Source organism: Rhinatrema bivittatum, chromosome 4 (genome assembly GCF_901001135.1).
Source record: "Rhinatrema bivittatum chromosome 4, aRhiBiv1.1, whole genome shotgun sequence".
NCBI classification, from domain to species: domain Eukaryota; kingdom Metazoa; phylum Chordata; class Amphibia; order Gymnophiona; family Rhinatrematidae; genus Rhinatrema; species Rhinatrema bivittatum.
This window is the reverse complement of record NC_042618.1, coordinates 345642189-345668051: the sequence shown is the minus strand read 5'-3', so window position 1 is coordinate 345668051 and position 25863 is coordinate 345642189. Positions and strand designations below refer to the sequence as shown.

Here is a 25863-nt window from a genome sequence, read left to right as displayed (position 1 = left end):
TGGAGGAGGGGTTTAAGTCTTTTTAGAATTTGTAATTTGTGGAAGCAGTCCTTGGTTGTGTTGTTGACAAATTTCTTTAAGTTCAGACGGTTGTCTAGTATCACGCCGAGATCTCTTGCTTGGGTCACCATGGTGGTAGAGGGGGTCGGCTGTGAAAGGCCATTGTGATCTGGGGAAATGAGGAGGAGTTCAGTCTTGGCTGAGTTGAGGACTAGGTTTAGGCTGGTGAGGAGGAGGTTGATGGAGTGAAGGCAGCTGTCCCAGAACTTGAGGGTTTGGGGGAGGGATTCTGTTATGGGAATCAGAATCTGCATGTCATCAGCGTATATGAAATGCTTTAATTTCAGATTTGATAGCAGCTGGCAGAGGGGCAGTAGGTAGATATTAAAGAGGGTGGGGGAGAGGGAAGAGCCTTGAGGTACTCCTAGTGTTAATTTGATGCTGGGGGATTCTTTGTTGCTTATTCTGACTTTATAGTGTCTATTACTGAGGAAGGACTCAAACCATCTGAGGACTGTTCCTGATATAGCTATGTCTGTGAGACGATTTAGTAGGGTAGAGTGATTCACCGTATCGAAAGCGGCAGAGATGTCAAGTAGTACTAGTAGGTATGAATGTCTTTTGTCTAGGCCATAATGAGGTAATCTGTGAAAGAGATTAGGAGGGATTCTGTGTTTAGAGATTTACGGAAACCATATTGAGTAGGATAGAGAATTTTGTGATTGTCTAGGTAGTTGGAGAGTTGGGTATTGACTAGTCTCTCCATGAGTTTGGCAATGAAAGGCAGATTGGAGATGGGACGGAAGTTGGAAAGATCTCCAGGGTTTAGGTTAAGTTTCTTCAGTAGAGGTTTAAGGGTGGCGAGTTTCAGTGCGTCGGGGACTATTCCTTGCGATAAGGAGCAGTTTATAATTTCCGCCAAGGGCTTGGAGATGGTGTCCGGAATAGAGATCAGTAATTTTGTCGGGATGTGGTCGGAAGGGTGGGTGGAGGGTTTCATTTTCTTTAGGATGGATTCGATCTCCAGGGATGACGTAAGTTCGAAGGAGTCAAGGCTGGCTCCCGAGTAAGTCAAGGTAGTGAAAGGAGGGGGGGATAAAGTAGTGTTGGGAGAGAGAAGAGTTAAGAGGTTGGAGATTTTTTTCTGAAAGAAGGTTGCGAATTCAGTGGACTTAGTTTGGGCTTGGTTGTCAGGGATGGCCGGGGCGGATAGTTTCGTGAGTTCTGAGACGTAAGAAAACAGAGCCTTGACATCAAATTGGAGGTCATGGATTTTGCGAGCATAGAAGTCAATAGATGTTGCGAGCATAGAAGTCAATAGATATATCTATAGATTTATATATCTATATATAGATATCTATATATATCTATATCTCTCTATATATAGATATCTATATATAGATATAGATATATAGATATACACACACATATACACAGAGTAATTTCTGAATTACCACTTATCGCAGCCATAATGGTCTTTTGAAAGCAAGGGGACAGGCTTTTGGACTGATCTATGGTAATCCAGGAATGAAAATTAGCAGATAAGAACCAATTTTCCTTTCCTGTTCATACCCCAGATCAGTCCAGACATGTGGGATGTACCCAAGCTCCCCTACACTGGGCAGACACTCGGAAGAACCGCTCGTAACACACTCTCCCTAAATTCAGCTTCCTCTGGCACCTGAACATCCAACTGGTAATGTTTGGTAAAAGATCAAGTCGCTGCACTACGGATTCCCTCAGTGACACCAGCTGACACTCCGCCCAGGAGGCTGCTTGCGCCCTAGTAGAGTGCGCACAACCCTTCCGGAACCATCCGACTTTTGCAGATATAGACCGGAAAAATAGTTTCCTTCAACTAATGAGCAACTGTAACTTTAGACACCTTACCTCCTTTCTTTGCTCTGCTGAACAAAACAAACAGATGATCCAAACGCCGAAAACTGTTAGTGGCCTTAAGGTACCACAACAGAATGAAGAACATCCAATAAGCAAAGTTCCCTCACATGCAGCATTTCCAAAGACAAATGTGGAAATGCCGGAAGCTCCATCATCTAGTTAAGATGAAACGAGGCAACTACCTTCGGCAAAAAAGAAGGCATTGTGCTCAATGAAACCCCATCGTCCATATTCCGAAAGAAAGGATCCCTACACGACAAAGCTTGCAACTCTGAAATCTGCCTGGCTGAACAAATCGCCACCAGGAAGACAGACTTCAGGATGAGGTCCTTCAAAGACGCCCTTTGTAACGGTTCAAAAAGAGGTCCACATAGAACCCAGAGAAGCAAATTACGGCTCCATGACAGACATATCCTATGACCCGGAGGACGCAAATGCTTTGGCCCCTTCAGAAAATGTATGACGTCCAGATGAGAGGCCAATGGCTTCCCCTGTAGCTTTCCTCAAAGACATCCTAAGGCTGCCACCTGCACCCAGAGCGAATTGTAGTCTAAACCCTTTGCGAAGCCCAAAATTGCTAAGATCTGAGGAATATCCATTCACAAAGCCTCCAGACCTTCCTCCAGACACCACAGCTCAAATACTTTCCACACTTGGACATAACCTTGAGAAGTGGAAGGCCTCCTAGTCTGTAGCAAAGTAGCAATAACTGGCTCCGAGTACCCTTTCAATCGTAACCACCTCCTCTCAAAAGCCAAGCTACGAGACTAAAGCAATCCGCCTGATCTGAGACGATGGGCCCTCACCAAAGTAACCGTTCAAATGAGTCAATCAGATGGGACCAGCTATTGCGAGATGCACCAGATCCGCAAACCACGGAAAGTGCGGCCACTCCAGCGCTACCAGAATCACCCTTCCTGGATGTCGCTCTATGTATCTTAACACTCAACAGACAAGTGACCATGGGGGAAACACATATAGCAAATGTTGCTTACCTGTAACAGGTGTTCTCACAGGACAGCAGGATGTTAGTCCTCACATATGGGTGACATCACAGGTTGGAGCCCAATCACGGAACACTTTTGTCAAAGTTTCTAGAACTTTGACTGGCCCCTACTGGGCATGCCCAGCATGGCACCAACCCTGCAGCCAGCAGGGGTCCCCCTTCAGTCTTGTTTAAAAAGCTACAGGAAGTGCCGAAAAATAAAATAAGAAACGTAATGAACCCAACACCACGGGGCGGCGGGCGGGTTTCGTGAGGACTAACATCCTGCTGTCCTGTGAGAACACCTGTTACAGGTAAGCAACATTTGCTTTCTCACATCACAGGACAAGCGGGATGGTAGTCCTCACATATGGGTGAGTACCGAGCTGAGGATGTCCGAGTGTGCACCAAATGTACCCAGGTGTGCAAGGCACTAGGACTGGGGTGAAATTTGGCCGAGGGCATCCTGAACCCTACCAGGCAGGCGGAAGGGTGTTGGTACGTCAAGTTGTGAATAGGTTTGCGCAGGACAGATTGGCCGAAGATGGAATCTTGTCTTCCGGCTTTGTCCAAGCAATAGTAGGCTGTAAAGGTATGGAGAGAACTCCAGGAGGCAGCCCTGCAAATGTCAGGAAGCGGCTCCGATCGTAGGTGTGCTACTGAAGTCGCCATGGCCCTCACAGAGTGTGCTTTAACACGGTCTTGAAGTGGAATGCCTGCTTGCTGATAGCAAAAGGATATGCAGTCCACTAACCAGGAGGAGAGAATCTGCTTACCCACAGGCTGCCCCAATTTGATGGAATGGAAAGAGACAAACAATTGAGTGCTTTTCCTGTGGGCAGCCGTACGGTCTAGGTAGAACGCTAGAGCACGTTTGCAATCAAGGGTATGCAGAGCCTGCTCTCCTGGATTGGAATGGGGCCTGGGAAAAAAGGTAGGTAGGATAATGGATAGATTTGAGATGAAAATCCGATACTACCTTAGGCAAGAACTTAGGGTGAGTGCGGAGTACTGCCCGGTCCTGCAGAAGTTTAGTGTAAGGTGGATAGGTAACTAGGGCCTGTAACTCACTAACTCTGCGAGCCGAAGTGATTGCCAAAAGGAAAATCACTTTCCATGTGAGATAGCGAAGTTCACAGGATTGGAGAGGCTCGAATGGTGGTTTCATGAGCTAACCCAAAACCAGGTTGAGGTCCCAAGAAGGGGCCAGAGGGCGCAGTGGAGGCTTGAGGTGAAGCAAGCCCTTCAAAAATCGTGTTACAAGGAGTTGTACTGATATGGGAACACCCCCAACACCTTTATGGAAGGCGGCCACCGCACTAACATGCATTCTGATGGAGGAAGATTTTAGACCTGACTCTGACAAGTGCCAGAAATAGTCCAGAAACTTCGAGATTTGACAGATAAAGGGGTCAAGGGATTGAGAAGAGCACCATGACCGAAACCTGTTCCATTTATAAGAATAAGATTTTCTTGTGGAAGGCTTCCGTGAAGCAATCAAGATTCGGGAAACTGATTCAGAAAGGTTAAGTGGCTGGAGGATTAACCTCTCAACATCCATGCCGTCAGGGACAAGGCCTGAAGGTTGGGGTGCCTTAGGCACCCGTCTTTTTGCGTAATCAGAAGCGGGTCCTTTCCCAAGGGAATGTGCCTGCGAATGGAGAGATCCTGAAGTACTGGAAACCACACTTGGTGTGGCCAGTGAGGTGCTATCAGGATCATGCTTCCCTTGTCCTGACGTAACTTCACGAGAGTCTTTGAGAGAAGTGGAAGTGGAGGGAATGCATATAGGAGACCGGTCGCCCATGAAAGGGAAAACGCATCTCTTGGTTGTGAGTGTTGGCTGCGAGTGAAAGAGCAAAAGTTCTCTACTTTGCGGTTTTGACATGTCGCGAAGAGATCTATATGAGGGTAACCCCATTGTTGGAAGATCGAGTTCACCACTGAGGGGTTGAGAGACCACTTATGTGGTTGAAAGGCACGACTTAGTTTGTCTGCTAACACATTGTCCACTCCCGGCAAGTAGGTGGTTCTGAGGTACATCTAGTGGGAGAGGGCCTCCGCCCATATCTGCACAGCTTCCTGACACAGTAGGTAGGAGCCCGTCCCTCCATGTTTGTTGAAGTACCACTTGGCCACCTGGTTGTCCGTCTGAATCAGGATAACTTGGTTGGAGAGGGGTTCCTGAAATACCCTGAGAGCATATCTGATTGCTCGAAGCTCCAGGAAATTTATTTGGTGTTTGGCTTCCTCTGGAGACCAAGATCCTTGTGTCTGCAGATTGGCCACATGGGCTCCCCAGCCGAAGTTGGAAGCATCGGTGGTGAGAGTTATTTGAGGGTCTGGAGCCTGGAAGGACAAGCCTTGGAGGAGATTGATCTGATTTTTCCACCAGGCTAGAGACTGATGGAGTGAGTCGGTGACGTGGACAATGGTCGACAGGGGCTGAATGCATTGAGTCCATTGTGATCTTAGAGTCCACTGCGTGACTCTCATGGCTAGGCGGGCCATTGGGGTGACCTGAACTGAGGACGCCATGTGTCCCAGTAGGATGAGAAAGCAGCGTGCAGTCATGTAGCGCTGAGACTGCAGCTGGTGTGTGAGAGAGACGAGAGTGAGAGCTCGTTGTCGAGGTAGAAAAGCTTTTGCCTGCAAGGTGTCCAAGTCTGCCCCTATGAATGATAAGGTTTGAGATGGGATTAAGTAGGATTTGTCGTAGTTGATGAGAAATCCTAGCGAAATCAGAGTGTATAAGGTAAGATGTAGGGACAACTGAGCAGTTTGCTGAGTGGGAGCCCTGATCAACCAATTGTCTAGATAGGGGTAGACGTGAACACCTTGAGTCCTGAGGAAGGCTGCAACTACTATGAGACATTTTGTGAAGACTCGTGGTGCAGACGCGAGGCCGAATGGAAGCACTCGGTACTGATAGTGCTTGGGGCCTACCAGAAATCTTAGGTATTTGCGATGAGATGGAGTTATCACAATATGAGTGTATGCATCCTGGAGATCGAGAGAGCAGAGCCAGTCTCCTCTTTGCAAAAGAGGAAGGAGGGAACCCAAGGTCACCATCTTGAACTTTTCTCGGTATAGGTACTTGTTGAGGGCACGTAGGTCCAGAATTGGACGAACGCCGTCTGATTTTTTGGGGATTAGAAAGTACTGGGAATAGAATCCTAGGCCTTGTTGGGAATAGGGCACTGGTTCTATTGCTCTGAACTGGAGGAGGAGGGAGACCTCCTGTTCCAGGAGTGGTGAGTGGTCGGATGTTCCCCACGTCAGCAGAGGTGGGGAGTCCGCTGGGATGGAGAGAAAGTTCAGGTGATAACCCTGAGAGATTATGGCAAAGACCCACTGGTCTGAGGTGATTGTGTGCCATTTGTGGAGGAAATGGGACAATCGACCTCCCACTGGTATCTGAGGCAGTGGAAGCAGGCTGCTGCTCTCTATGCAGGAGACAAAAACTGGAAGCAGGTCCTGGCTGAGGAGCTGCTTGCGGCTTCTGTTTTCATATCTGACGAGACTGGGCCTTTTGGAAGGGTCTCGTGGAACGAGTTCTAGACGGTGATGGATAGGACTTCTTTGGACGGAAAAATGACTTTTTAGTATCCTTCCTGAATGGCTTTTTAAAGGCATACTCAGAAGGCATCAGAGAGCTGTGTCAGGGTCTCATGATGGTCTTTGAGTTCCACCACCGTTCGTTGAATCTGTTTGCTGAACAGATTGTCTCCTACACAGGGCAGGTCGGACAATCTGTCCTGTACTTCCGGGCGAAGGTCCGAAGACTTGAGCCAAGCTCATCTTCTCGCCGAGATAGCAGCTGCAGATACCCTGGTTGCAGTGTCAAAGATATCATAAGATGATCTTATCTTATGCTTGCCTGCCTCAAAACTTTTGTTTACTAGAGTTTGGAGCTGATCTTGAAATTGTTCAGGCAGGGAGTCTGTTAAGTCTTGTATCTGCTTAAATAAGACCCTATTGTATCGGGTCATATAGATCTGATAAGAGGCGATTCGAGAAACGAGCATTGAGCCCTGGAAGACCCGGCGACCAATGGCATCTAGAAATTTTTGCTCCTTGCTTGGGGAAAAGAAGTATGAGGTTTTGATCTCTTTGCCCTCTTTTGTGCAGATTCCACAACGACAGTGTGGTGATCCAATTGAGATTTTTGAAAACCTGGGGCTGACTGTACCAAATAAGTGGTGTCAGCCTTCCTGTTGACTGGAGCAACAGAGCCAGGGTGTTCCCAGTTCTTTTTGAGGAGATCCAGAAGAACTTGGTGAATAGGGATGGAGGTTATTTCCTTGGGAGCATCCAGGAATTGCAACAGCTCCATCATTTGATGCCTGTCATCGTGTTTGGTCTGTAATTGGAAAGGAACCAATTCAGACATCTCCTTCACAAAGTTTATGAAGGAAAGGTCCTCTGGAGGAGAACGCTTTCTGCTTTCGGTGGGATTCGTTGTATTCGTTTATATATCTTTCCTGTCTTCCAACTCCCATGTTCCAACTCCCATGTTCTTGCTCCCTGTTTAATGTAACTTTACCTTCTGTACATTTGTTAATTGATTTCCCCCAGTTACACTGTAAACCGGTACGATAAGACCTGGTCTTGAGCATCGGTATATTAAAAGAATTTAAATAAATAAATAAATAAATAAATAAATAAATAAAATAATAAATAGGTCATCGGTGTCTGGTGAAGAATCATCTGTCCAGGTATTGTAGGGATCGGCATCTGCCCCTCTAGGAGCCCTAGGGGGTCGGGACAGCGGAATCCCTGAAGGTCCTGGTCTAGGCTCCGAAGGAACCGAAGGAATAATTGAAGGCACCGAAGGCACCGGTGCAGGCAGCGAGGGCATCGATGAATGGATCGGTGGCACCGACGGACGCATCTGCATCGATGGCTGAGGCATCAGTAGGACTCCCGATGGAGGGATGCGGAATGGTATTTCTCCTCACGATGACAAGATAAGCAGAGAGGGCACCGGAGCCACCGGTGACCCAGGATCCATCGGTGGAAAAGCGGCGATGAGCACTTCCATCCTCGAGAGCAGCGGTGCCAATGCTGCCGGAATCGGATCGGTGGGCGGTTCCATGATCGGTACCGGTGTCGGTACCAGAGGAACTTGGAGTCGCTGCATTGCCTTGTCGATGGCCTCCTGAAGCAGCCGGTCCAGTTCTTCTCAGAGACCTGGAGCAAGCAGCCCCGGCTCCGGAACAGAAGAAGGAGGCAGAGGCATAGCCGGAGGGACCACGATTAAAGGTGGAGTCGCGGTTCCCAATCCCCTTTCGGGTGAGGGTTGCCTCGGTGACCGGTTGCTGAAAGGGTCGGTGCCTTTTCTGGACGGGGTTTCTTCGACGGCGGCTCAGACTATGGCGAGGTCAATGATTTCGCTCCCTCGATGGTCCAAGACTTCCGATGTCAGTAGCAATGTTCTTCTCTATGATCCCCTCAATCCTGAGGGGGAGTAGAGGTAGTTGAAGGCCGAGAAGTTGTCGATGCCGGACGGTCACCGGCCAGTGGTTGATACTGGCATGAAGTTGACGGTGCCGGTTCCGACGACGTCGATGCAATTGACGGCGTCGGGGTTTCAGCATGGAAGAGAAGTTCCATCTTCTCCATTCTGGCCTTGCGACCTTTTGGTGTCATTAGGGTACATTTGGTGCAGGTCAGGACATCGTGCTCACATCCGAGACACATTACACAGACCTTATGAGGGTCTGTTATGGACATGGTGCGATTGCAGTCCGGGCACCGACGGAACCCCGACGCCATGGCCATGAAAAATTCAAACTGCGGTACGGTTGACGGCCAGTAGGCCGCGAGGGCCAAACTCGAAGGGAATCGACCGAAAATGGGTAAAAACTTACCGGAGTACCGCGGAGTCAAAAATTCGAAGGAGGGACCCCTGTGGGGTATGAAATGTTTTAGTAATTCCGTGAGGAAAATTCCTGTCAGGAACCTCTGTGGAGCTCCTTAACCACGTGGCTACTGCTGCGCGGAAAAAAGAAGACTGAAGGGGATCCCTGATGGCTGCAGGGTTGGTGCCATGCTGGGCATGCCCAGTAGGTGCCAGTCAAAGTTCTAGAAACTTTGACAAAAGTGTTCCGTGATTGGGCTCCATCCTGTGTTGTCACCCATATGTGAGGACTACCATCCTGCTTGTCCTGTGAGAAAGCAGGAACCCCTCTGGCCACGGACAGACCAAAGCGTCGATCCACTCAGAACAACTGAAGAACTGCCCTGCCTTAGCATTGCCACTTGATGCCATGAGATCCAGCTGTAGAGTGCCCCACCTGGTTCAAATGAGGTCTAAGGCCTTCACAGACGACTCCCATTTCCCTGGGTCTAATTGTTGCCTCTGAGATAGTCCGCCTGCACATTGCCCACTCTACCACATGAGATGCCGCTCTGCCCTGCCAGATGCTGCTCCACCAGGCAAACAGTTCCTGGGTCTCCTGAGCTACATAGCAACTCTTTGTCCTGCCATGATGGGTGATATATGCTATTGTCATTGCATTGTCTGAGAACACTTTCACAGTTCTGCCTCGGACTAGCAGGAGGAAAGAAATCAACACCCTATACATAGCCTTGGTTTCCAAGCGGTTGATTGACCAGGATGCTTCCACCACTGACCACAGACCTTAAGCAGTTTGTCCTTGACAAACCACTCCCCAGTCCGAAACCTCCAAATCCACTCCCTTCTCCAAACTGGGGCAAAAGAGCCACCAAGAGAGACTGGATCTGGCGCTCCCCTGAAGTGGCAAAAGGCGGCAAAACTCCTCTGACAGCAGATTCCAACCGGACAAAAGCACCTTCTGGAGCAGACGCATGTGAGCAAATGCACTGGGAACTAATTCTAGTGGAGACCCCAAAGGACCCAAGACCTGAAAATAATCCCATACCCTGGGTATCGCCACCTGCAGAAGCCAATCCACCTGCGCCTGCAACTTTTCCACTCTCTCCGAGGTAAAGAACATGTTGCCAATACGGGTATTGAACGATGTGCCCAGGTACTCCAATGACTGGAATGGGTAGATTTTCGTTAGGTTTACCACCCAGCCCAACAACTGCAACATCTCTATAACCCAATGAATCAACCAGCGACACTCCACTTCCAACTTTGCCTGGATGAGCCAGATGTCCAAGTACGGGTGAACTAGAACCCCTTCCCTTCTCAGTGCCGCTGCTACCATGAACATCACCTTCATGAAAGTCCATGATGCCATTGCTAACCTGAAGGGAAGAGTCCGAAACTGGAAATGCTGCCCTAGCACTATGAACCGCAGAAACTGCATATATGGGGCTGTGCAGACAGGTCTCCGTTAAGTCCAACGACGCCAGAAATTACCCTTTGTGAACCACGGCTACCACTTCCCATAATGTCTCCACATGAAAACGGGGGACCAGCAGCGCCGTGTTGACCTTCTGTAGATCCTGAATGGGCCGATAGGTGCCCTCCTTTTTTGGAACCACAAAAAACTGAATACCTGCCCCGGCCCTGTTCCTTCAGCAGGACTGGCCCAATTATGACTAGGCATTGTAGGTACTGCAACGTATCCCATACCGCCTCTCATTTGGTATGGGATGTGCAATGGGACACCATGTAGGCTTCTCTGACTGGTCAAGAAAATTCTAAAGTGTAGCTGTCTCTTATCATATCTAGGACCCATTGGTCTGACGTGACTCTGGTTCATTCTTCTTAAAAAAAAAGGGACAGTCTTCCTCCGATGGCTTCCAAGGAAGAGTAAACCGGCCTGACTTCATTGTAAGGACTTTCCTCCTCCGGTCCCCTGACCAGTATTATCCCAGGTTGGGGGGGGGGGGGGTGTTTAAGGGCACCACGAAAGGACTGCTGCCTTCCGGAGCCCTGCTTCTGCAATGAAGCTGACACATTCGTGTCAGAACAAAACCTCATCAGATCCCAGAAAGGGGGCCGGAACAGAAAAGTCTTCTTGGCGCTCTTCTTATCGTCTGACGACTTATTCCCTTTTGACTCCCCCAGAGTCTTCATCAGCTGTTCCAGATCTTCCCTGAACAGAAACTTTCCTTTAAAAGGGAGGTTGTACAGCTGCGACTTGGACCATACATCTGCTGACCAATTACGCAACCACAGGAGCCTCCATGCTGCCACCACTGAGACCATGTTCCTGGCAGACATCCGGACCAAATCATACAGTGCATCCACCCCATATGCTATTCCAACCAGGCTGTCTGCTTTGAATTGGTCAAAGATGTTGCTTCCTTCTCCTGCACCTTCTACACTCAGCACAGACAGGACCTCTGTATAAGAGTAGCACAGATTGCTGCTTGAAAACTGGAGGCCAATACCTCAAACATCCTCTTCAACTGAATCTCCATTTTCGGTTTTGGACATCTTTCAGCGCAGCCAACCCAACCACAGGAATGGCCGTTTTCTTGGTCACTGTGGAGACTTTAGGCAGCATCAATATCTTCAAGGTCTCCTCCGGCAAGGGTTATAGCTTTGCCATTGCCCTGACCACTGAGACCCACCTCAGGAATATCCCACTCCTGGCTCACCAGCTTCTTCATTTTCTTAGGCATTGGAGAAGTCTTTGGAAGGCCACGCAGATGATCCAGGACCAGATCCACACCCTCATTATTAGACTCCTCCTGAGTAACATTAATTCCAAGCTCTGCCAGGACATGGGGAATAAGAGAACGAAACTCCAGAATAAGAGAACGAAATTCTAGAATAGATGGACAAACCTAGGGTCATCCCCCTCCATAACCGGGACCTCTTCCAGGTTCGACACGTCCTTAAATGCATCCAGATTCACATCTATGTGGCCATTGCCAGGACCCTTTGCTGGATAACCTCCTTGCTCATTCTGCGGCCCATCAGAGCCCTATAACTCCATAGAGTCCTCTTCATCTCTGGAGGGGCGACCAAGACCTAGTTGGCAGAGAAGGCCTCCCGACCCAATGTGCGGGGTCACCTTAGAGGACTGCTGAAAACTCTGAGTCAGGGACCGTTTCCTCCTGCCCCCCTCCTGACCAGGTAGGCTTTGTGGAGGAGCAGGACAAAATCTGTGGAAAAATCCTCAAGTTCACTAGAACTGTCAACCCCCCTCGACCTCGTCAAGCTCCCCCCACTTTCCTGGTCCTCACCTACAGCTTTGACCATTGGCGATAGCAGGGGGGGAGAGTTGCTAGCTCTCGATGAAGATGACTGCTTTCCACTGCATGCATTCAACATGACCACCACATCATCAGTCCCCCCTGGGGCACCTCCAATGGGCTCTGCCAACCAGGTGAGTCGTCTGCCACTTACCTTCTCCGTGGAGGTTCCCTCTCCCCCAGAGGCACATTCAGGGCAGAGAGCAAGGCCGCATTGAGGTGCACATGCCTCCTATCACAGGCCCAGCACACTTTCCCATGTTCCGTGGCCAGCGCAATGTCAGCCATGTACATGGCTCAATAACTCCTGCACCCCAGCAAAGAACAAGCCTGCTGCCAGCATGAGTCACCCCCCAGAGTCACTCCGAACCTCAGAGGCTGCTGTGGAAATGTCAGCTCCTCTTCTCAGCCCTATACCAGCCACAACAGCCACTGCAACGTACCACTCAAATGGCCCCCTTATAAAAAAGCTCTTCCTTTTTTTTTTTTTTTTTTTTAAGGGAACAGCACAGTAGCAGAAAAAAGGAAAACAAAGAATACTTCTCTGCTTCTGACCATCCTGGAAGGGTGAGAAGAGGGAACCAGTAACCCTGATTTTCAATTCCTCTGAATGTTACGGGCCAAATCAGATCAGGGATCATCAACCCCCCGCTCGCCCGGCTCTATCTGAAGGATGGCCCATGAAGGAACCTAACACCTCAGGGAGCTCTTCGTCCTTCTTCTGACTCTTTTCCCCTTCTTTTTTTCTGTTCTTTTCAGATTGCAGATTTGCCTATCTACCATCTGCTGGAGACGAAGAAATACTGACGAACTACTGGTGGCACTCTTGGTTATGTAGCAGTGCCTGAAAAGCTTTTATTCTCTGCCTCCATTTGCTCACAGGGATGCAAAACCCACTTGTCTGGACTGATCTGGGGTATGAACAGGAATACTGTTTCATTTTTGGGCTGCACCACATGCAAGAACTTAGTAGTGATAGCATCACAGAGAAAGCTGTGTTCTGACTCCATCTGCTGGCAGAAGGGAATATAACCCACTTGCCTGGACTGGTAAAGCAGGATGATAAGAAAACATCCATGCTCTCAGTTATTGTAACTTGTCTGTAGTTTAACATTATAGCACATTACAAATAAAATATTTAACACAAGTATTGTTACAATTTACCTAAATTCTCTCCTTCATTGCCCCAAAGGATAATATTCAAGTGTTTTTCATATATACCCACATCTGGCTCCTATAAACATATGGAACCCAATAAGAGCAATATCCTGGATTGACCTCAGCTTGTCTCATGATCACAGAGGTTTTCAAGGATGCCAAGAACAACACTTATTACCACTGACAGCATGGAGACTATCAACAGCAGTTTAAGGCTATCGGCATAAACTGTCCACTAGGTCTTTTAAGGTAGCGCCTAGCACGTCCCAAAATTGTATCCAACATGGCCCCATGTTAACACCTGAAAATTCATACAATCTCAGATGCCAACTAAAACAAAACAGCAGATCCCCACTCTCTTTCCCCTCCATCACCCACTGCCTTCACGCCAGTCACCTAAAGTGAGAAAGCAGCAACCGTCAGCTCAGGTCTGCCGAGAGAGCACTACATCATAAACCCCAGTCCTCTGCACAGGTTTCCAGTCTGGCAGGAAGCCTACACAGCAGAAGGGGGCAGGACCCGTGAATGCATTGAAGTCCACAGGCCCACCCTCACTGTCGCTGTCAGCTGCAGATCCAGAGAGAGAGGAAGAGAACACAAGTCCGTACCGTGGCATGAGGGGAAATGGCCTTGTTTTCTGCAACTCTATTCACCGATTCAGTGGACCCCCCCCCCCCCCCCCCCCCACACTTCAGTTCACGTCCCAATTTGGGAACCCCTGTTTTAGAGTGTTCAAGATTATCAACAAGACCCTAATCAGGGTAATCGTGAAAGCCATTTCTGCAGGGTAAACACTGTTTTGTCCATGGAAATGAGCTTTTTCAAAATTGCCCTCTTTGTGTGCAAGTAAAGTTACACGCGCAGCGCCACTGAAGGAGTTGAATGACCTTCCTGACCACTGAGTGACAACTGGCCTCCAACTTTGCCCTGATGAGCGAATAGTCGAGATAAGGATGTACCAGAACTCCCTTGTGCCGCAAGACTGCCGCCACTACTACCATGATCTTGGTAAAGGTCCGCGGCGCCATGGCTAGGCCGAAAGGGCCTGAAACTGGAAATGCTGACCGAGAACCATGAACCTCAAATAGCGCTGCTGATCCCGATGCATGGGGATATGAAGATATGCCTCTGTTAGATCCAAGGAAGCTAGGAATTCCCGACTGCGAACTGCCGCAATCACCGACCTTAGGGCTTCCATGCAAAGTCTCGGGACTTTCAGCGCTGCATTTACTCTTTTAGGTCCAGAATAGGCCAAAAAGTGCCCTCCTTTTTGGGAACCACAAAATAAACGGAGTACCGCCCGATGCCCTGTTCTTCCGGGGGAACCTATACCCCAGCTCCTAAACCCCGCAACCTGTCCAAAGTCTCCCAAACTGTGCATCGCTTTGTCAACAAACTGCAAGGAGAGACCAAAAAGAGGTAGCGGACGAGATGAGCAAATTCTAAAGCGTAACCATGATCAAGAGGACCCACTGATCCTGAGTGAGACTGGCCTACTCCTCATAGAAAAGTGCTAGATGCCTCCCTAAGAAGGGAACAACAAAATGGGCCGGCCCCCGGAGCCCCAGCTCTGGAGGGGGCTCTAAAGAGCCTCCAAGCTCCCCGAAAAATCTGCGCCAGGACTGATCAGGGCCCGCAAACTGCCTCTGTGGGGATGTTGCCACCCTCGCATGTCAAGGCCTTCTGCTTTCACGGAAATGGGCCCGAGACCGAAAGGACTATCTGGACTTAGGCCTATCCTCTGGCAACTTGTGGACCTTGTTGTCCCAACTGCTCGAGGTGCTCTCCAAACAAAAGACAGCCCTTAAATGGCAGGGAACTCAACTGAGATTTGGACGAAACATCCGCCGACCAGTGCCGCAACCACTATAATCTCCTGGCCGACACCGCAGAAGCCATAAGCCGTAAAGAGTCCGACATTAAGTCATACAATGCATCAGCTATGAACGCCACTGAAGCCTCCAAGTGCTCCGCAAGACCAGCTTGGTCCCCTTGCAGCTGTTGCACCCAATGCAAGCATGCCCGCTGCATGAAGCTGGAGCAAACAGCCGCCCGAAGGCTCAAAGCAGAAACCTCAAAGATCTGCTTGAGGTGAATCTCCAGCTTACGGTCTTGGACATCCTTTAAAGCCACAGCCCCCACCACCGGAACAGTCATCTTCTTGGTGACAGCCGATACCGCAGCGTCCACCTTCGGCATAGTGAAGAGCTCTAACGTCTGCTCGGGTAAGGGATAGAGCTTTGACATAGCTCGGCCCACCCGTAATCCCGGGTCTGGAGAACTTCACTCCTGGTCCACCATCCTCTGCACGGACCTATGGTAAAGAAAGGCCAAGGGAGGACCACAAGTCCCATCCAGAACCGGGTCCGCCCCATCTAGGTCCGAATCCGACTGAGGGAGCCTTCAAACCAAGCTTCTAGAGGACCAGCAGAATTAAGGAGGCCAATTCTTCCTGACGAAACAAACAATCTTGGGATCATCCCCAGGCACTAGCATATCAGCCACATTGTCCCCCAGTTCTGTATCAGCAGCATCCGGGTCCGCAATATCTGTGTTGTCCTCACCGGAACACCCTCCAAGGGGAGCCCTGTATTCCCAGGAGTCTCCGAGGGCCCCCCGGAACCCCCCTTCCAACCACGGTGGCCGCAGTAAACATTGCACCCCAGGGACCAAAGTACCTCGTGACCAAAAAGAGCCAGACCCAGTGGCCTGAATGGCTGGGGAGGGAGGAGAAGGAGCCATTCCCCCTAGCTGTAGGTCTGACCCTGCCTGCTGTACCAAAAAAGCGCAGTGGAGCAGTAAAATAAATTCCGTGGAGAAACCGCAGGGAGCAGACCCCGTATGCCCAGCGCCCCCGACCAAGCTAAATCCACCGGCAGCGTGTCATCCAGGCTCCCCTGCCCCCCTACAGGGCCTGGGTGCACTGGGGAAAGCCCCAGTGCACCCAGGACTCCTCGGGTGCACTGGGGAGTCCTCCAGCCCCCCCGAAAGCGCTGCCAAGTCTGCCGGGGAACCAAAAATGGCTGCCGTTCCCGCGCTGGCCGAGGCTGAAGGCTCTATGTGGGAAACTCTGTCTCCAACAGCAACCATATGGGCGGCGGAAGGATTCGCGGGGGGGAGGGGAAAAAAAGGCCCCTCACCACCCGAAACAAATGCCCGAGCAGAGAGAGAGAGACGACTGAGGCAGGCAGGAACCAAGCCACACGCGGCAGGCCCGACCGCGAACCATAGCACGCGGTTAACCATGGAGCCCAGCGAGATTGTCCTCCAAAAAACGCTGCCCCAATAGTGAAAACGCCACCCGTAGAACCCAGGAGAGGCTTACCGCCCCCGCTGCAGCTGCTTCCTGCTGAAACTTTTTTATTTTTTTAACTTTATAAAAATAACAGGGCCTCTGTTCTCCTAAGGCCGAGGGGAGATGTCCAGCTTCAGCCCAGCCTGAAAGCTAGGAAAGGGCCCTAAAAACAAAAAGCAGCTGCCCAAGCTGAAAAGCCACCTAGGCAGCCTTGTGAAGGGAAGGATCTGGACCACCAGATTTGCAGCTCACGGATGGGAGTCGGAACGGGCGTACAAAAAGGTCACCGACCTCCAGCTCGTCCACCTCAACCAAACAGGGAAAAGTTCCCCCATGGAACCTGACCCCTGGGAGAAATGCTCCTAAGAAAAAGAAACAAAAAAAGAAAAAAGACCAAAAAATCACTAGAAACTGCAGGTGAATGCACCAGCCACCATCTGCTGGAGACAGAAATATTGAGGAACTGCAGGTGGCACCAGGGATTATCAAGCAGTGTCAGTTAAACTTTTTCTGTCTCCATCTGCTGGCATGGATGCATAAACCCAGGAGTCTGGAATGATCCAGGTACGTACAGGAAAAAGGAAAATTGGTTCTTACCTGCTAATTTTCGTTCCTGCAGTACCACAGATCAGTCCAGACTGCTGGGTTTTGCCTCCCTTCCAGCAGATGGAGACAGGGAAAAACTTTGAGAGTGCCCTCTCTTACAGGCCGATACAGAAAAACGCGCAGGAGAGCTGGGAAGCGCCCGCTCTCCCGGCGCGCACACAGGCCACTCTCCTGGGCATGCGATTCTGGAGGGTGACCTATGCAAATTAGGGCCCACGGTAAAAGGAGGCGCTAGGGACACCAGCGCGTCCCTAGCGCCTCCTTTTTGACAGGAGCGGCGGCTGTCAGCAGGTTTGACAGCCGACGCTCAATTTTGCCGGCGTCGGTTCTCAAACCCGCTAACAGCCACGGGTTCGGAAACTGGACGCCGGCAAAATTGAGTGTCCTGTTTTTTTTTATTTTTGATTATTATTAACTTTTCGCCATGATATTAAGTCGGAGGGTGTACAGAAAAGCAGTTTTTACTGCTTTTCTGTACACTTTCCCGGTGTCGAGAGAAATTAACGCCTACCTTTCTGTATCGCGCGGGAATAACTAATAGGGCCATCAACATGCATTTGCATGTTGCGGGCGCTATTAGTTTCGGGGGGGCGGTTGGACACACATTTTCGACGCGCTATTACCCCTTACTGTATAAGGGGTAAAGCTAGCGCATCGAAAACGCGCATCCATACCTGGGCTAACAGTGTGATCCACCGGAGCGCACTGTACTGTATCGGCCTGTTAACCTGGTGAGCCACCTGCTGCTCCTCGGTATTTACTTATACCCAAGCAGAAACAATTTTGTAGACCAAAAACACTGATGAATTAACCTAATTGTTTTCCCATCCCCCGTAACGAGCAGGGGGTGAAAACACAGAACTTTGATAACGGACCAAAGAAAGGTCTTAAACAGATTGGATAAGCCTATACCTCTCTTCAGGAAAGACTAGAAAACATACACTAGTTCGAGCGGACTCTACTTCTACACCCCCCAACCCCACAAAAAGCGGGCATCTGGACTGATCCGTAGTACTACAGGAGCAAAGATTAGCAGGTAAGAACCAATTTTCCTTTCCCTGTATGTACCCGGATCAGTCCAGACTACTGGGATGTACCCAAGCTTCTTCTAAACCAGGTGGGACTGCGTGAGTCCTGCTCGAACAACACTGGCCCCAAAATTGCAGGCGTCCACCTGCTGGAGGTCCAAACAGTAGTGTTGAGCAAAAGTATGCAAAGACTTCCAGGTAGCTGCCTTGCAGATTTCCTGTGGGGAGACTAGTTGACAATCCGCCCAGGAGGCTGCCTGTGCTCGAGTAGAATGAGCCTTCAGTCCTTCTGGAACTGAGTGATCACAACAGATATACGCTGATGCAATGGCTTCCTTTAACCAATGAGCAATAGTGGCTTTAAACGCCTTTTGTCCCTTCTTTGCGCCATGCAATAAAACAAAAAGATGATCCGATAAACGGACTCCATTGGTAGCCTCCAAATAGTGCAACAGAGCCCGTCTGACATCCAGACGCTTTAGTTCTCTAGAATAAGGATCCTTCAACTCCACATCCGTAAAAGCCAGAAGCTCCACCGACTGATTCAGATGAAAGGTGGAAACCACTTTTGGCAAAAAAGATGGAATCGCACGAAGCAAAACACCGGAATCTGAGATGCGCAGGAAAGGTTCCCTACAGGATAGGTCCTGAAGCTTCGACACCCTTCTGGCCAAACAAATTGCCACCAGAAATACTACCTTCAATGTAAGGTCTTTCAAGGCTCAAAAGGTGCTTCGCACAAAACCTGGAGAGCCAAGTTCAAGTTCCAGGAGGGACATATCTGTCGGGTCGGCGGTTGCAGATGCTTTACTCCACGAAGAAAACGTGTAATGTCAGGATGAGCCACTAGAGAAGAGCCCTGGATCCGGCCCTGCAGGCAGCCCAAAGCAGAGATCTGGGCTTTGAGGGAATTAAAGGATAACCCTTTCTGAAACCTATCTTGCAGAGAGGAAAGGATCAAGGGAACTGAGGCCTTCCGAGGATTCGCCCTCGGAGGCTCACACCAGGACTCAAAGACCTTCCAGACCCGAACATAGGATAGAGAGGTAAATGTTTTCCGAGCCCTTAGTAGAGATCACCTCCTCCTGATATCCCTTTTTCCGCAACTTACGCCTTTCAAAAGCCAGGCCGCAAGACAAAAGCAAGCCGCCTGATCGAAAAATATGGGACCTTGTCAAAGAAGATTTTGTAGAGGACTCAATCGCAGGGGTCTGTCCATGCACAGGTTCATGAGATCCGTGAACCAAGGACGGCGTGGCCATTCTGGAGCTATGAGAATGACTTGGCCCGGGTGAAGTTCGATTCTCCTGATTACCTTCCCCATCAGGGGCCACGGAGGGAATACATACAGGAGAATGTCATGCGGCCAGGGAAACACCAGAACATCGACTCCTTCCGCACCATGCTCTCTCCTGCGACTGAAGAAGCGTGACGCCTTGGCATGGGTCGCCATGAGATCCACGTGAGGCTTGCCCCACCGGCGAGATTTCAGTCGCATGGCGATGTCAGACAGCTCCCATTCCTCCGGGTCTAACTGGAGACTACTGAGGAAGTCCACCTGTATGTTTATCGTACCAGCAATGTGCAATGCTGCCAACATCTCTAGATGGCACTCTGCCCAGGCCATCAATAGATCCACTTCGACAGCTACGGGGCGACTTCTGGTTCCTCCTTGCCGGTTGATATAGGCCACTGTCGTTGCATTGTCAGATAGGACTCGCACTGCCTGGTGGCACAGGAGAGGAAGGAAACACTCTAAAGCCAAGCGAACGGCCCGTGTCTCGAGGCGAATGATCGACCATGATGACTCCTCTGGAGACCACTGGCCCTGCACTGCCAATCTTGACATTCTGCTCCCCAGCTGGAGAGACTGCTATCGGTCGTCACCACTATCCACCGGGGAATTTCCAAATCCACGCCCCACTCCAAGTGCTGCTGAATCAGCCACCACGACAGACTGGACCTGGCAATGTCCGTAAGTGGCAAGGGGAAATAGAACTCCGACACTGGGTTCCAATAGGACAATAAAGCTGCTTGTAAAGGTCTTATATGAGCAAAGGCCCATGGAACCAACTCCAAGGTCGAAGCCATGGAACCGAGGTCTTGTAAGTAATCCCAAACTCTGGGCACAGAGACTCGCAGTAGGAACTGTACTTGCCCCCGCAACTTGATGATTCTGTCACCAGAAAGGAAAACCTTGCCCACTTGAGTGTCGAAGCGGGCTCCCGAAAACTCCAGGACCTGGGAGGGGACAAGATGATTCTTGGTGAGGTTGACAACCCAACCGAGGGAGCGCAAACAGCATAGGACCCTGTCGACTGCTTGCGAGCATAGGGCCACCGACTTTGCTCAAATGAGTCAGTCGTCCAGATAGGGATGCAGCAGTACTCCCTCCTTCCTCAAGGACGCCGCCGCCGCCACCACCATTACCTTGGTGAAAGTCTGCGGAGCTGTCGCAAGGCCAAAAGGTTGGGCACAAAACTGAAAATGTTGCCCAAGGATCATGAATCTAAGGAATTCTGGTGGTCCTGTCAAATGCCTATGTGTAGATAGGCTTCAGTCAGGTCCAGGGACGCCAGGTACTTGCCCTTCCTTACCGCTGCAATGACCAACCGGAGCGTCTCCATGCAAAATCGAGGCACCTTGAAGTCTATATTTGTTATGGTTTTGAGGTGCTGAAGTGGATTCTTGGGTACTGCGGCGATGGCCACTCCCATGGGGAGGAGCCCCATGAGGAACCACAGTACTAGGCTAGACTCTAGACACGCAGACACAGAAGAATTGTATTTATTATTCAGCTTGATGATACTGCCAAGAGTGGCAGTAGTGAGATAACCCAGTAGAAATAGTCCAGGGGTCCTCGGCAGAGGAGACCCGTCCCACAGTAGATGGTAAGCAGCGCAAGGTGGTAGAGGAAGTTCCGGATGCAGGTTCCCAGCGCTGAGCTGTAGGTGAGACAGACTGACAATGGTTAGATTACTCACTGAAGTTGGTAGCTGTATTGATGAAGATCCTGGCAGGCAGAAGTAGTTGGATTGTAGGCACCAAGGCAGGGAGAGCAGGCCCTCGAAGAGCGAGTACCCGGTATCCCAGATAGGAACCTGAAAGAAAGCATAGGGCCCTCGAGGAGCGGGTATCTAGGTTAGAGATGAAAGGCCCCAGAGGGCAGAGAGAGCTTCCAGCGGCAGCAAGGAAGTGGCAGAGCAGCTTAGACCGGAGGCAATTCAATCCATTCATGATCCTTCACGATCCTTGCTAACTCAGTTAGCCATGGGTGGCGTGAACGCGCACACACTAGGAGGCCCTCAGGAGAAACATGGCGAACACCATTGCCATTGCCGTTCCGGGGACGCCGGAGAGAGCAGCATGAAGACGTGGCCGCAGCCATCTTCCCAAGGCTTGAGGAGAGAGAAGGAAGAAAGGTGAGGTACAGAGGTCAAAGCCGTCTTCCAGTGGAAGCCCTCTCTGCCCTTCGGGGTAATTCCTCTAACTTGGGTTCTCGGGGGCCCTTTCTTTATATTTCACGTACCTATCCTGGGACACTGGGTACTCGCTCCTCGAGGGCCTGCTCTCCCTAAGCTGGTGCCTGCTGCTAACAACATCTGCCTGACTGGAACTCTATCACAGCTTCAGCTTCAGTGAGTAACCCTCTCAGTCTATCTTCAGTTTCAGCGCTTACTCTACATCCGGGACCTGTGCCTGCTGCACCGCGCTACCTACCATCTACTGAGTACGAGACTGGCCTCCTCTGCTGAGGATCACTGGACTGCCTTCCTGGGTTACCTCCACAGCTGCCCGCTTCCCGGGCAGTGCTATCAGCTGTATAATAAATTCAACTACTCTGTGTTGTCGTGTCTCAAGTCTAGCCTAGCACTGCGGTTCCTCACGGGGCTCCTCCCCATGGGTGTGACCATCACTGCAGTGCCCAAGAATCCATTCCAACACCTCAAAACCATAACAAGGAAAAGGCTTTCTGACCTTTCGGCCTGTCCTCCGGCAGCTTGTGGACCTTATTCTTGCCCAAATTCTTGATCAGCTGCTCCAGGTCTTCTACAAACAGGAGCCTGCCCTTAAAGGGAAGAGCCCCCAATTGAGCCTTAGAAGATACATCCACAGACGAATTCCGCAGCCACAGGAGTCTCTGGGCTGACACTGCGGAAACCATAGTTCGCGAGGACGTGCAAAAGAGGTCATAAAGGGTGTTCGACCCATACGTAACTGTGGCCTCCAATCATTCTGCTTGCTTCGCCTCTGCAAGATCTTTAGCACTCTGCAACTGTTGTACCCAGCGCAAGCTCGCTCGGAGCATGTAGTTGCTGCAGACAGCAGTACGAATGCCCAGGGCAGAAACCTCAAAGATCCTCTTGAGATAACCTTCTAATTTGCGATCCTGCAAATCTTTCAAAGCCGCTGCTCCCACTACCGGAATAGTCGTCCTCTTAGTAACTGCAGAGACCATTGCATCCACTTTAGGACTCCGCAGCAGCTCAAACACATCCTCAGGCAAATGATATAACTTGTCCATAGCCCGGCTAACCTTGAGGCCTGTTTCCAGGGAATTCCACTCCCGGAGTATCATCTGCCTTAACATGTCATGCAGAGGAAAATTTCAAGCAGGACCGCGCAAGTCCGCTAACACAGGATCCACCGTGACCGGACTTGGATCAGCAGGAGGGTCCATGATGCCCAGTTTTGCCAAGACGTGGGGAATCAAGGGCACCGCTCGTCTTTCTGAAATAAATGGACCATCTTCGGGTCATCGCCCTCCACCAGAGGGACCTGGTCCGACGTGGCGCCAATGTCTGGGTCATCCAAGGAAGGGATGGGGGCCACCGGCCCTTACCCCTGGTCCGAGTCCTCAGAAGAGGGCTCCTGGGGAGCGTCCTGCAGCCCCGGGTCCTGACATGACGAATCCGCATCACCACTGGTGTCTCCTCCCTTGTAGGGATCTTGCACGGTGGGCTGATAGGCCCCTATAGAGGAGAGGGTCCCCTTTTGTCTCCACCACTAGCCAGAAAAGCCTGATGCATTAATAAAATAAACTGTGGGGAAAACATCGTTGGCCCTGCAGAAGTACCCTCTAAAGGGTCAGGATCTGCATCAGGGGAGCACTCTGCGGCTCTCTGGGCCACCCCGGGGCTGGAATCAGCCGGGGAAAGGGCTGGAGGGAGATCCCCTCCCCCCAATGCTCTGTTCTCCGCAGCGTGAAAAGCACCCAAAATGGCCACCGTTCCCATGCTGAGCGGAAACGGATCACTCAGAGCTTCAAGGCAGCGAGCAGCCTCCCGGTGCTGCGCTGCTGCGAATCTACCGTTGTGGTCCCGCCAGAGCTCTCCTCCCCACCGGGGAAGCACAGGCAACAAACCCCCGAGGAGGCTCAGCTAGAGAGCCGATCGCCACAGCGGGAACAGCGGCTTGTGCAAGGCATGACTGAGGGGAAGAAGAACATCGCGAGGCAGCTGCCGGCCGGCCCGGGAGTGAAATCAAGAAAACTAAAAAATTCCAAGCTCCCTGCTTCGGAGAATCTCCTGCCCTACCTGCTGCCTAGGGGAAGCTGAAGAAAAACTCCCTGCACCGCTCTTCCTGTCTTTTTTTTTTTTTTACAACTAAATAAAATACAAATACTTTCCTGAAGAGTCTGGTAGAGGAGAGAAGAAAGGTGGGAGGGAGCTGGACCACCAGCTATCACCCTGCCGGCCAACTCAGGGACAAAGATCGGGGTTCCAAACCCCTGCTCATCCAAACGCCTACAACCAGGGGGCATGGTCCCACCAAGACCTCACAACCCCCTGGGAGGCTCCAAGATAAAATCAAATCCCTCTTTCTATTTTCTTTTATTTTGCTTGGATAAGAACCACAGGTTTTGCACCAACTTCATCTGCAGGAGACAGATAAATACTGAGGAGGAGCAGGTGGCTCACCAGGTTAAGAGAGGGCACTCTCAAAGTTTTTCTCTATCTTCATCTGCTGGAAGGGAGGCAAAACCCAGTAGTCTGGACTGAGCTGGCTACATACAGGGAACACTATTTTTGCCCATGGAAATGAGCTTTTTGAAAATTGCTCTCTTTGATGCAATTAAAGTTCCACACGCAGCGCCACTGCAAGTGGAACTCTACCCTCAGCGAGACTAGATGTTCCAGAGAGTGGGCTCAGGGAAGGGGGTTGCACTTACGGTCATACTTTTGAATTTTCAAAAGCATGCATGCATTTTTTTTTTTCTCTTGGGAAACCTACCTGCACAAAATCACAGATGTAAATTTGTGTGGGTAATTTTCCTGAGACAATTTTCAAAGAAAAAATAAGCGTCTACTTTCACTGAATATTGGAGTGAAAAACCAAAGGCAAAAAGTACCTACGCACTTTGCACCAGTGTGGGCAGCTAAAAAAACCATCCCCTTGTAAGTACTTTGAGTTTTTCACCATTTGCGAGTAACAAAATAGTTCTCATGGAGGTAATGTGCAAAGGCTGAGCCCGGACTGAGCATAGATCCAGCTGCCTGGGCCCACTTACCATCCTTCAAGCGCAGGATCACAGAGCTATCATTGGCCTCACTGGAGAAATAAGCAAAGCCCTCCTGGTCCCAGAAAAGCTCATCTTGCTTCTGTTGCAGTTGTACAGCCCATTCCAGCCAAGTCTGATTCAGCGAAGCCTCATACAGATCGAAGAGAGCCTGTATGACGAAGACATAGTCTTCCAGGAACCCCATAATGGGAGAAGTACTGAAAAAACAAACAGAAAGATGGAAAGCTTTAACAAAGATATGCACGGGAAAGATAATTTTCAAAAGCATTTGCCATGGGTAGAACAGTGTTTTACCCACAGAAAGGGGCTTTTTCAAAATTGCCAATCCGACATACAGGTAAACTTACACTCATATGTCCTATTCTCATATAAATTTACCTGGTCTGCACAGAGGCATTCCCAGGAGTGGAGCCAAGGAGGAGTTCACACTTATGCACAGACTTTAAAATTTTCAAAAACATGCACTTAAATTATCTGGAAAGATTTTTGTGTACATTTCAGCACATGTAATAGCGTAGCAGACCTAAGTGCATATATCCACTTTGAAAGTTGGTGTAACTTATGATTGATTTTAGAAAATTACCCCTACAAAGTCCAGGAAGTAAGACTAAATCCTACTGCAGCTAGAGGAGGAGATGTGTACATACCTAGCTTGCCTCTACTTCCATTCCGGAACCACCAAAGGAACACCACGGGTCAAATTGTCCGAGTGTAGCCACCAATCCAGGCTGGACCGCGCTGACTCCATCAACGGCAGGGGCTGATGGAATTGCTCAGAAACAGGATTCCAACGGAAAAGTAATGCTGACTGCAAAGGCCGCATATGAGCGAAGGCCCAGGGAACCAGTTCTAGAGTGGAAGTCATGGATCCTAGAACCTGTAAATAATCCCAGACCTTCGGAGGATGCTTGGTCAGAAACACTCACACCTGACCCTGCAATTTGGCAATGTGGTCGGACGTTAGGAAAACTCCCCTTTTTGGTGTCGAACAAAGCTCCCAAAAATTCCAATGATTGGGAGGGAGTTAGATGACTCTTGGTCTTATTGACTATCCAGCCGAGCGCCTTCAAGAACTGCAGTACCCTCTGGATCGCTGCTTCGCAAAGTGCTTCTGATTTCGCCAGAATCAGCCAATTGTCCAAGTACGGGTGCACCAACAAGCCTTCTCTGCACAGTTGGACTGCCACCACCACCATGATCTTGGTGAATGCCCTGGGGGGCGGTA

At 50.2% G+C, this 25863-nt stretch overlaps 1 protein-coding gene across 4 annotated transcripts in view; it reads right to left on the bottom strand.

Moving 5' to 3' along the window:
- Positions 1–25863, bottom strand: part of SPATA20 (spermatogenesis associated 20) — a 297925-nt gene that overhangs the window by 81398 nt on the left and 190664 nt on the right. For all 4 annotated transcript variants that reach the window (XM_029600642.1, XM_029600641.1, XM_029600640.1 and 1 more), the window contains one exon: positions 24627–24835. In XM_029600642.1, the coding sequence (XP_029456502.1) occupies positions 24627–24835 (209 nt within the window). The remainder of the gene's footprint in view (positions 1–24626; positions 24836–25863) is intronic.